This window comes from Charadrius vociferus, unplaced genomic scaffold (assembly GCF_000708025.1).
Source record: "Charadrius vociferus isolate BGI_N301 unplaced genomic scaffold, ASM70802v2 scaffold512, whole genome shotgun sequence".
NCBI classification, from domain to species: domain Eukaryota; kingdom Metazoa; phylum Chordata; class Aves; order Charadriiformes; family Charadriidae; genus Charadrius; species Charadrius vociferus.
The window spans coordinates 916,730-929,608 of record NW_009647050.1 but is presented as its reverse complement, the minus strand read 5'-3'; the positions used below and the strand labels follow the sequence as shown (position 1 = coordinate 929,608).

General features: G+C 47.8%; 1 protein-coding gene across 1 annotated transcript; it reads right to left on the bottom strand.

Moving 5' to 3' along the window:
• Nucleotides 1–3,785: 3,785 nt before the first annotated feature.
• Nucleotides 3,786–12,662, bottom strand: LOC104295933 (cytochrome b-c1 complex subunit 1, mitochondrial). The gene is given in 13 exon segments (XM_009895752.1): nucleotides 3,786–4,018; nucleotides 4,876–4,951; nucleotides 5,510–5,598; nucleotides 6,098–6,183; nucleotides 7,203–7,363; nucleotides 8,114–8,257; nucleotides 8,650–8,765; nucleotides 8,914–8,993; nucleotides 9,549–9,747; nucleotides 10,569–10,698; nucleotides 11,898–11,984; nucleotides 12,433–12,591; nucleotides 12,654–12,662. Coding segments are annotated over 13 exon segments (1,401 nt in total). The 3' UTR covers nucleotides 3,786–3,953.
• Between the last annotated feature and the right edge of the window lie 217 nt (nucleotides 12,663–12,879).

Genomic DNA, 12,879 nt, shown 5'->3' with positions numbered 1-12,879 from the left:
CACCCTCACCCTAACAGTCCTGCAACCCTGCTGGGTGACACTTCATCACCGGGAGAACTCAGCCCTCCTCCAAGCAAAACACACGCTACAGGGGCTGGCTGGGGGAAAAGATCCATGGTCACAGCCATGCCGATGCCTCAGTTAACCCCTGCACCAAGGGGCCCAAGCAGTGCCAGCATCTACCAACGCAAGACTCCAGCAGACCTGCTCTACTCCTGCCCTGTCTTCTAAATCCCGCTCACCTATTGCTCCCACTGCCATTTTCCACCGGCCTCAGCAGGAGAGTGGGTAGAGAAGCAGGCCTGGAGGGCTGTGGGCTCTCCTCCCAAAAGCTCTTTGGCACCAAAGAGTGGCACAGCTCCAAGCCTCTCATTTCTGTGAAAGCCTCTCTGCAGTTCCCCGCTTCCCTGAGGCCGGGCTTGGCTCAGCACCTATGATTAGTATCAACTGTACTTTCCAGGGGGGGTAATTAGTTCAGGTGAGGCAACTACTGACAATTGGCTGCTGTGGCCCCTCTCTTGGCAAGCGCCAGAATCCCAAACAAGCAGCTCACATATCAAAGGGGCTGCCTGCTCCACAAGCAGATCCACCCTGTGCATCTGCCCCGGCCCTGCAGCCCCACGCTGGGGGTACCAGCAGCTTTTCCTGCTAGAGACCAGGGAAACCTGGAGAACTCTGCACTGGTCGCCAGCAAGCACTCCCCATTTTCACTGCTCGATTTTATGTATCCGGAATAGCTTTGTATGGGGGAGAAAGTCACTGAAGTGCTGCGCAGGTGGCATTACAGAGCCTTAACACAGGGCGCACACAATGATGCACAGCATCCTCTCTTCCAGCCAAGAAACAGAGTGCCAAGGTGTCAGGGAGAGAAAGCAATTGCCTAGAGGGAGGTGGAGGGCGTGAGCTTCAAAGAGGGAACTTTACCGGGAGAGGATAAGACAGTTAGCACCGTGCAGAAGGGAAGGGAGCAAAGGCCAATTCATACACCAGACTGTTTATCAGCACAGTCTAATGGGATCCCAAGTAACCTTCCAAGTGAAGTAGCAAAATAAAACACTTAAGCCATTGAAAACTAGACTGGTCAAAGAACCCCACTGAACAATCCTGCATTGTCCAGGGAGCCAGGAAACAGATTTATTAGGTCACCCAGGCCATCTCCAGTTTCAGTGAAATTGCCCTGTTCTAGGGATGGTTCCAACTCCCTCCTCTGGCGCTGCCACTGTCCTTCACTGGGCAGCGGAAACTGCAGGAAGGGAAGGGGAGAGGTCCAGTGGGAGATCTCACTTTTTCAAGTTTCAGGTAAAGCACTGAGGTAGGACAGTTCCCATTGTGCCAGACATTTCCCAGTTTGGATTCCCTTGGATGAAGGCTGCTCCGGTGAAGGAACAGAAACACACTCCTATGGCTCAAACAGCAGAAGACCTGCCAACAAGATTAGAGCTTCAGTTTCTCCAGCACCAAGGGATTCAGCTGCCAAATGCCTGACAACTCTGCACTAATTCCAGGTTACGCTTCCCAAGCCCCTCACTAAGGCTCAGAGTACGGGCGTCTCTGCCAAGCAGTAACGCTCTCAACTCCTGAACGGGTTTCCCCTCCCTACCTTTTAGATCCCCAGTCTGGCTGGTTGTTGTTTACCAAGGAAAAATGATATTGCAAACCTCTCAATCCCTAGAGCTGGTGAGATGCCCATGTTTCTGGAAGCACAGACTGCCACAGCACCCAAACACGACAGGCACTACAAGGCAGAGTGCCACTGAAACAGCAGCCAGAAGATCCCAACATCTGACACCCGGTTCAGCCTCAACTCCTAGCTGCTAGCAGGCACCCACCAGCACTCTGCACCCAATGCCACTCACCAGGGCATGGATCAGCCCAGATACTCAGATTTCTACATGGATAAAAGCATTTACAAAATACCTTCTAACACTGCATAAGCCAGCTACCCTTACAGAGCTGCAGCCTCTTGGTGATGAGGGAGCGGGTGTTAGTCGTCGCTGAAGTGTTGGGAGCATGCCACTCAGTGCAGCCTGCCTGCTGCTTCTGCAGAGAAACAGAGCAGTTTGGAAAGCAGTGGTTGCAGAGGGGTTTGAATCTGTTCCTAGTAAAAAGTAGTGCAGGAGGGCCTGGGGAATTACTCAGGGAGAACAACCATTCCCAAGCAGATACCTCCAGAGAAGAAAACTTGTAGGAAATGCTAAAGCAAGGATGTACATCTCCCTTTCCTTGTATTTCTCACCAACTGCTAAGCACCCTGGAAGCTCACCTGGGGGAGCGGGAAACATATAGCAATAGAAGACAAAAGAGGATTACAGTCCGATTGCAGTCACAAAACCAAGCCAGAATCATTTACTGGTTCCACAAGGCTCGAGGCGTAAGTGAGCTTGTTTAGTTTTTCAGCCCTCAGTGCACTTATAACGAGCCAGAGCTTGCGACGATAGTTAAACCCAAATTGCATCAAGAACATTTAACAGTTTCAAACTTGCCTAGTACAAGCAATGAGTTCAGACACACTGACTCTCTCATCAAGAATCCAGATTCAGCACAAATGATTTAGTACACTGGATTGGTCTCAAGTGTAATGACTAACTCCTAGAAACTTTTACACTATTTTTAAATCCCACTTGCCAGGGCAGCACCTGGAAATTAAATGAAAATCCCAGGGAGATTTATCCCAAAGACAAAAATTAAACAGGAGTACCTTGCAGCTTCCACAGGTAGCTGTGACAGGCTAGTGCCACCTGGTGGGAAGCTTTTCGCCATCCCCCTTGCTCAGTTTCATCCTTTCTGTTCCATGTTCCAGCTTCCCAGAGGCAAGACAAGGGAGCAATAACCAGATTAACACCAAAAAAGCAGAAAGGTCTGGGTAGCACTTTCAACCGTTCACACCTAGATATTATCTTCCAGGTATAGGCCAGGTCACCCTATACTTCAGTCAGCAGCTTCTCAGCTATTGTGTAGCTGAAACAGACTGGATAGATGGAGGCTCAACTGCAAGAGGAACGTTTAGACAAAACCCAACATATTCCACAACAACCTCCGCTCATTTTGGAGCTGGTTTACAGATAACCAGGAAGCTTAAGATGAAAGGTAACATATCCCCATATAGTGTCTGGAAAGATGCTTGTCTAGCAACAGCTCCAGCTCCTCACACTATCTCAACTCTGCTAGAGACAACCACCTCAACCATACTGAGGCAGCACCAGGCAAGGCCAGGCTGATGACCTTCACCTGGTGGTGGGAACTCAGCCGACCAGTCTTGTCTAACTAATTAGGGAGAGAGGGGTTGCACAAACTGCTTCTCCACACAGGCGGTCACTCCAACAAGAGAGCCACAACAGCCAGACCAGAAACACTAACACCACATCCCAGGGACAGGAAGCAGACCACCCTTCCAGGGATACATTTTGATCTTCTTGAGGAGCAGGAGAGCACAGAGGTCCCCTCAGACGAGGACCTTAGACGAGGTTCTTAGGTCTGTACAAACAGCAATGCTACAGCCTAAGTTTGACCGTGCTGCTGTGTAAACAGAAGGGTACAGTGGAAATAGCTAGAGCTACCCTGGCAGGCTGGTACCAGTGGAAAGACTTCCTTCAACCAGCCTAAAAACAAGACCTCTGAATCAGGACACTGCCAGCTCAGGACAGAGGAGGTGGGGCTGCAGACAGACACACAGACAAGTTTCTAGCATGAGCCCTGACAAATCAAGACTGACTGATCCAATAACTCACCAATTTGGCAAGAGTAACAATGTCTACACACACAACCCAGCAAGACACGGTTGACTCCCAGCAGAAACAACTCCATATAGGATATATTTATTTTTATACATTTAACACCGAGAAGACAGCCATTTTGACGGGACTCGTCTTGCCCCTGGTGCACAAGACATTCAGAGCCAGAGGGAACCTGTCACAGTCCACAGCTTCATTATTTCCAACCTGCAGGGACACATCCTAGAAACGGATCCAGTACATGGCACTTCGGATACGGTTGTAATCCAAGAGCTGTTCAATGGGACCTGAGTGAACAGAACAAGAGCCAGTCACTGGAGGTGTAGTTAAAATCCCCATGCAGATTCCCATGGTCTTAAAGCAGATGGTGGCAGAGCGGCTGTGCTCACAATCCAGAGCAGCTACACGCAACACCAGGCAACTACAGCTCAAACCTGCACCAGAAAAATCAGCAGATGCCACCTCCTGACAGAGAAACCATTACTTGTTTCCTCAGAATAAGTTGGTTTCTCACACTGCTCCACAATGTTTAGTACAGGTTCACATACAGGGGTGAAATACAGGGAGTCACTAAGTCTCTGAGATTGTGGCTAGTTCATTCCAACTTCCTGCTCAAAAACCATCTCCCTTTTCCAAGCCACTCCACTTTGAAGGCCAGAGGAAACAGCTGCATGGAGGAGGGGAATCCACAACACACAGGAAGGAGGCAGCAGAGCGGAGCTGAGCTGCTCAGGCAGGTTTTCCGAAAGGAATTTGTCCTTGGCCAGACAGACATGCCAGAGCAATGCAACAGAATCAGGTCCCTTCACTTCCCTTATATAAACCACCATGACCCCAGGGGAAGGACACCTGGCAGACACCACTGGGACTCCCGATCTTAGTCACAGCTCCACAGCAAGTAGAGAGGTGGGAGGACAGCCAGCAGCTCGCTGCCACTGCATCTCCATCACCTGCAGGTTTCATCTCCTGGCAAACATGCCTTGGCACATCTACCTTGCAGAGGTAGGAGCATACCAGCAAAGAACTAGAGTGGTTAGGAGGCCAGAACAGACACTCAAGGAGTGCCTGCAGTTCAACTCCATGCAGCTCTCGACCTCTTCCTGTTTTTTGAGCTACCGTGCACCAATTGCCACATACTACTTACCAACTGCTGCAATTGCTGGGCATTTGTCATAAATGTATTTACTGCAGACTTCTCTCACCATTCTTGCATCAACGGCCTAAAAAATATCAAACAAGCAATTAATTACCCTTCTAGCAGACCTGCATTTCTCAAAGTTGGAAGTCACTGTTGCCATTAGGTATCAAGATCATTAAAGAGATATTGTCAGACCCTTGAGGGCCATCTGCAGGAACTGTCCAGCTCTTGTCTGCAAAGATGGCTAATGTTCTACACACCACATTCTTCTGAGGGCACAAAGAACATGGCAGTCCAAAATCTGAAGCCTTCCAAAGGATACAGTGGCTGCAGAATTACACAAACTGGATGCTGGTCACCTCTATGGAAACTATTAAAGGAATTTCAAGATGTGCTCCTTAACACAGGCGTATGGCCTCTTTCCGGGATGGACTAAATCCATCCACAGGGACACAAGACACACTGAGTCCATGCCACAGATTCTGACATGTTTATACCAGTGTCAGTGAGCTGACCGCCTGGACTCCAGGCAGCTTGACCAAAAGATAAGGAAGCTTCACGTTACTGCAGCAAACTAAGACCAGAAAATGCTGACACTGGCAATGCTCAGGTACCCCAACCAAAACAAAAGGATACCTACAGCAATCCTGGCATCCCATTCCTCCAGAGGGATACGGCGTCCATAGTTTAAGAGATGGCTTCCAATATTCTCACACACTGGGGTAGTACCTAGATGTTGAAGATATCACATGGTCAGCAGAGCAGAAAGCGTTCCAGAATCGCACAGCCTGATCATCAGTCAAAACAGATAGAAGAAACTCTAGCCAAGAAGAAACCAGCTTCTAATGAAGTATCTGTCATAGTTATTACACTAAGCAGCTCCAGCAGGAGTTAAGCAATACAAAGACTGCTTCACCAGTCTCCCAGTGTTACAGCCAAGGCAGACCAGTTTGAGGGTCTCGAGTCTAACTTCACCAGGCAGCACATTATTCACTCTCAGCAACAGAATGACTAGAACTTTGGAGTCAGAGCCAGCCTGGAGCACAGCAGGCTGGCGACAGCTGCTTTGACAACATGGCAGGAGGAATGCAGAGAGGGGGAAAGGAAGTTTTGCCCAGTGCCTGCCAGCAGTACTACAATGTCTAGTAGAGCTCCTGCTCCCCAGGAGAGACATAAGCAGTAACCCTCCAAAAGCTGCACAGTGGTCAATCCATAAACCAAAACATACCATCCAGTTGAGCCACCATGGCATTTCGGAGATAGTTCTTGGCTCTCTTCACCTCTGATTCTGTGGTACTAGTGCACAGACGCATCCTGGAGAAGGGATGGAAAGACCACTAAAGCTTTTAAATATGTTTGTCTGCTCAGATAAAAGCGAATTCCTCCCTTTCCCAAGCCTCTGCAGAAATAAGCTACTATCAACATGATTTGTCTTGCAGGCTCGAGATTCATTCTTGATCACTGCAGAGCAGCTAAGAACTGGGGAGCACTGAACAGCAGGACGTAAGAGCTGAAGCTTACACGCAGGGGATATCATCCAGCAGACAACACACTGAGTTTCACTCACAAAGGCCTAAGCAGTCCTGGTGCTGGCTCTAGCTTGCCCATCAGGCACAATGGCAAGCGGTCTCGGGTACACTATCACAAGAGAAGGAAGGCATGTCAGCTATTCCCACACATGGCAAGCTGCTATGGAAACTGATGCTGAAAGAACAAAACATTTCCACAGAGTCTGTTTGGACTCCAGCTGCTAAACCCCTTCCTCCCCTGCCAACTGCAATGTCTCTGGGGCAAGGGCTAACTCCATCTGCTCCAACCCAGAACAGCTCGGCTCTGAATCTCAGATGTACCCTCAAACCATTAGTGGGATATCCATGTATACAATAAGATGGATAGACAGAAGGCCCTCAAACGCTGGCATGACTCCAGCAGGAGGGCATTTATCAGCCACAACAGTCTGAAAGGCAGGAACTCTGACGGCTTTGCTCAAGCTTAACAAGACAATGAAGTTATGCCTCTTGGGCACCTGGTAAAGCCTTGTCTCTAAGGAACAATCTCACATGTATACAAAAAACCCCAAAGCCTCCGTACTAATACTTGGAAGTATGAACAAAAGACCTGAATAGCCCTAAGGGATTAACATAGCTCCTCAAAAGCCACATCCTAAAACATTTACAGAAACCACTTAGAGGATCCCTTAACCAGAATGAAAGTTACCAAGAAGTTCATAAAGAGAGACAGCTCTCTGAAGACCTAACGTGCTCCCACATCAGCTCAGTATCCCACAAGAGGGTCAGATCTTAAACAGGAACTTTTGCCAGAGTTGTACTTACCATTCCCCCTGAGCACAATACAACATATCATCTATGGACAGAGGATCAGAAACAAAATGGAAACCGAAGAGGCCGGTATCAGAGTAAGAGGTGTTGAATGTCTGGAAACTGTGGCAGAGATTATGCTCCACAGCAAGCGTAGCCAGCCTGCTGGACTGATTCTGTAAATAAGGAGATACAGTCAGCCATTTCAGTCTTACAGCTTCCTCACAGCTCAAATTCTTTCCAACTGAGTTGTTTTCACAAAGACCACAGACAAGACAGAGCAGAACACTTCGCTGGAGGAGAGCTTAATTTAGGCCTTTCATATGGTCAACAGATGAGATTCGCTGGTGGAAAAGCCACAAACAATGGCCTAAGAGTCCATCCAGCAAAATCATTTCCTTTCCCAGCCACAGATGAGGAGCTGGTAAGCATACCACTGTAGGAGTGGGAGAAAATGGGATGTGCAAGGTCTCCCAGTAGCAGGGGTTAGCACAGTTATGCAGGCCAGACAGATTTCAGACGAGAATGGATGTAACATTGATGTTTTTAACAAGTTCCACCTGTTTTGCAGCTGTAAGGCAAGCTTGCATCATAAGACTATAGACGACTGTCCTGCTTCCATCACCGCCCCCACTGAGTGGTTAGTTTGTGAGGGCAGGAATAAGCTGCTGAGAATCCATCAGCTAAACTTCTTCCAAACTTAGCAGAGAAGGCTCAGTTCGTCTTCCAGTATCACCTCTCAAGAACAGCCCTGCATTAGCCTCGACTGCACTACTATCCTGCTTTCCAGAGTCCTAACCACTTCACAGTTGGAAGCTAACCACAACAGCCTCCCATAAAGCACATTCACCCAGGGTCTCCTTAATATTTAATATTTCATATTAAAAGGCTCCAGGCTCTCTCTATCACAGTCACAAGCCTCTTACCTTACCACCTCCAAATGTGCGGTCGTAGCGTCCAATGATAGCATTAGCCACATTGAGGACAACGTTGTCTGGATCAGCCCATCCTGGTCCCTCCACGGCAAGAGCAATATGGGCAACAGGCAGAGCATCATCTCTGGCACGGATCTAGAAAATCATCAAGGAGCAGGGGAGAAATGCATAAGCACTGTTGCTTTATCTGCAGCCTTCTGTAATGCCAGGATGACAAACCAGAGGACTTGATATTATCCTGTGAAATGAAATAGTCCCAGGCACTACTGAGCACAAACCAGCTGCTCTGATACTAGTTTTCCAGCAGATGATGTGAGCAACAGTCTCACATTCTGTATGGATTTGGGTCCTATCTAAAACACAACTCGTTGTGGCAATAAGCCCCAAGAACAGAATAGGGCGGCACTACCAAGATACTGTCTCATCCGCTTCTTTGAGATACACACATAGATTTTTCCTCTACTGGTTTTACATTCATTCAACACTTTGTCAACAGTTGCTTGTTTTGTTCGGAATCAAAACTTTACCTCACTCCCTGTGAAGCGACAGCGCGGCAGGACAGGCACAGCATCCTCTTTGTATTTAAAAGACACTCCACTGAAGTGTTGCCTAGCTGCATCTACCAGCTCTTTGTGGGAAATACCTGGCAATGAGAAAGAGGCAGATTTGCAGCCTTAAACAGCCTACATAAACAAAACCATCTGATTTTACATTAGAGATATGTGACAGGGTTTGATGAAAAAGCTTGAAAATACCCAGGCTTCCCAGAATCACAAGGATCTAGAACTTACCTCCAGCAGCTGCCAGGACCATACGAGGTGCCTTGAAGTGAGTATCAACATACGAAGCTATATCTGCTCGAGTCAGGTGCCTAGAAAGAACACCGAGAGACCTAGTGTATCAGCATTTCTGAGCTGGAGGGATGACAGATTTAGGAGAAGCAAGTTCACAGTGCAGAGACAGCAGTGATGTTAATTCTCTTAGCTGTGGGGTAACAATGTTGTTTAGAAGGAAGACTGAACTGTCTGTGCTTTCCCTGTGCTCTAATTTCAGAACACAGAGAGCAGAAACCAGTGGCCAAGCCTAAACAGGTGTGTATGCTCAAGGCCACTGCTTTAATGAGCACCACTGGCTCTTAATTTCTCTAACGGTGTCGAACTGACAGGTATGGGAGAAGGTTCAACCTGGCCCTACCAGCTTCACATCTTACATGAGGGGGACTCTAGAGAAGAATGTGTGCAGCATTACACTTTCACCAGCACCAACAGGGAAAAGAGAGTCAAGACACAACAAGAAGCCCCCGGGCACAGATCACCTCTGTCTACAGACCGGTTTCCTCATGCAGTCACCACTACTGAGAAGCAGCAGTCATACACCCCAAGGACTGAACCCATGAGCTGTGTACCACATCCAGCACGTTGCTCACTTGATGTTCTCTGTGGTCCCCTCAACAGTGCGGGCCAGTGCAGTTCCCTGGAAAGCAGTGGCATGAAGGTAATCAAAGGTAACGTCTGTCAAGTTGCTGTCGATTTCTTTCAACTCCTGAAGGATGACACCACGTTCCTTCTCGATCTGAGACTCCTCCAGTGCGCAGTTCTGCACAATGTCAGCCAGAAGCTCTACAACTGCAACACATTTCCTACATTAGTAATCCCATTGCCTGAGTGCTACCCAGTGCTGCTGACAGGAGAAAATACACACAGGCAGCAGGGGTACTGCAAGAGGACTGAGCAACAAACCAGACTGGGGAGCGGATGTAATGTAACAGAGATGAGTACTACCCATTCCCACAGCATCAGAGAGGGACAAACAACACTGTTTTAGCATGAAGTCTCCAAGTCAGCTTGCCAAGCATCACTGCCAGCTCATCTCTGCCAGTGGAAAGCAGGCAACAACCGCAGAAGGTGAAGCATGTCAGAAGCACAGTACTGTTGCAGAAACATGCTAAAGCCTTACAGAGAGCCTGCGACATCTACAGCACAGCCCACATCTATAGTAGGGCCCACAGCTCTTACTCAAGTCACCATGTCTAGACAAAACTGACCCAAAGAGGAGTCTGCACATGGTAGTACAGAGCACAAGCAACACCCACAACAGCGGCACTGAGCGCTCCTGACACAGTAGCTGTCACTGACCTCGGCTTCTCAGGTCCAGAAAACAACCACAGGCTACTGACACACCCCCCCCTCCTGGCAATATAGTGCAGCCTGACTAACAAGAACTTTGCAAAAACTGGTTTTAGGAACACATGAACTTGGAGCCTTGAAGCACCATGTCATGGCAGCGCTCTCTTCAACTACAAACCCAAACCTCCAATTTACTGCTCAGCTACAACTTCATTCCCTGGTCTGTTGTTAGAAAGGATGCTGGTAGGAGAGAAACACAAGCACACATGCTTGCTTCATCCTTAGCCTCTGAATCAGACTTTGCCCACTGGCTATCCTACCTTTAGGCATGTCCTTGGACAAGGCTTTTATGTAATAGGCAGTCTGCTCACGCGAGGTGTAACCATTCAGGTGAGCACCCATACTCTCCACCTCCTTCTCAAAGGCAGCGCCAGGACGATTCTTTGTGCCCTGCAAGAAAACAGATAAACACAATTATGAAATGAATAAATTTCCCTCTCGGGCAGAACTAAAGCAAGGAAAAGAAAAATAAAGACCTAAACCAATAAAACCTGTCATATGATTCATAAAAGCCAAGAGCAAGCGCAGAAAGCAAGAGATTTATAACTTGGCTTATTTACTCTAGCTAAAGGGTGGTTGAAGTGTATTTTGAAAGACCAACAAAAACCCAGCAGGGAAGAAGATCATCTATGCTAAGAGACAACAATGGTTGAAGTAGAAGAAAACCAAGAACAAGCCTAAACCAAAAATAAGCAAGTTTCTAGCTATCCTCACAGCACCATTCAGAAGCCAGAATAAGAGCAGAAAACTACTTCTAATACAAAGCTCATCTCTTAAGAAGCAAGCCAGATGCTGCAGTTGCCTATGATGGCACAGGCTGGACTCGAGTCAGCAAGTCCCAGGCTTAGACACCTTCTGCTCTAGAGCTGTTCAGCAGACACTTACATTATTAGAAAAGTAAGAGCTGTAGCCTCTAAACTTTGCTGGCCCACTAAGAACACTAAAGAAGAAAAAAAAAGGCTACAGGAAATGATGCTTTAAGCTCTGCCTGCTAACTTGAAGAAATACGCTTCAAAATGTAATCCTGTATGTGTGCTACACAGTGACTGGGATAGTCAGGAACTGGAACCACAGTGTCAGAGACTCAGTCTCACAGGTTAACAGGTACAAACTCGAACATAGCAAGTTCCATCTAAACATGAAGAGGAACTTCTTTGAGAGTAGCAGAGCACTGGAACAGGCTGCCCAGAGAGGCGGCTGAAGTCTCTGACTCTGGGGACATTCAAAACCTGCCTGGACGCCATCCTGTGCAACCTGCTGTAGGTGAAACTGCTCTGGCAGGGCGGTTGGGCTACATAATCTCCAGAGGTCCCTTCCAACCCTGACCATTCTGTGAAATACCAACTAGTAAATACGAGTTGCTTTAACTCATGCACGCTTGCAAGTTGCCATGTATGCGAAGAGCACCAGATAGACTAGGTGCCTTTTGAAGTTTATTTTTATACTATGTGCAAAGTATCAGGGACTCAGACGACCTGATTTACACTCTCTTAGCAGCTACAGCCTCTGAAGTGAGAGCACAATATATAAGTGAATATTTAGAACAGCTCTCCATGCAATCCTGTGCCAGACCTAGCATACCTCCTTACCTTAAAGGCCAGGTGTTCCAGGAAGTAACCAGCTCCATTATTCTTCTCGTTTTCATGGCGGCTCCCCACCCCGATCCACACGCCCACCTGACGGCAAAAGCATCAGCTACACATATTAGAAAACAAAACATACAGCATGCTCAAGCCTCATCCCACAAATATAACAGCAGGGACAAGAAGCATCGTCCCTAGACAATGCACTAGTAGCACCAAAATAAGAACAATCACCAGACACTGCTTCCCATACACGTTTTTGGCTTTTTATCTAGCAGCTTTGCAAAAGCCTCATTTGGCCAGAGGTATGACTACTACTGGTCACTTACTGCTTACGCAAAAACTGTAAGGCTGAGAAAACTTGTAGAGCATAAAAACTTTAGAGCATGAAAGCTTAACTACAGACTTATACAAAACCAGGCTACGGCTTCTTCTGCCAAAATCTTCAGCTCAGATAGGAGTTTGTCACTTTTGGAATACCAGCTACAGACTAGGCAAGGCTGACTGTTTCAAGTAAGCCCTTAACCTATCTTAAACTTACCGTACACGTTGGCTGGTTAGACTCCTCTGAAGCTACACGGAGACCATTGTCCAGAGTGGTGACTTGGGTCTCAGGGATATTCTGGAGTGTCTGGGCATAGGTGGCAGCACCTCGGTTCCTTGTCAAAGTCAATAAAGCTGCCTAAAGAAAAAATAAATGCTACCATCACCACTAAAAAACAACTCCCTTCTTGCAGGGCAGACCTCCAAAACACAGACTACTGGGCACATAGCTGACCAAAGCTAGGCCAAACAAACTCTTTCGTGTTTATATTGGGGAGTTCCTGCTGCATACTGCTCGTTAACCGGAAAGCTGGAAACACTCCACAGCTCCAGAGGTTTCACGAAGGTCGAAAATCCCAGTGAGGAGTCCCATGAACTGGTTAGAACCCGGTACCGGGGCGGGGGAGGGGAGCGGACAGCAGGTCCCCTGCAAGCCCCGCAAAGG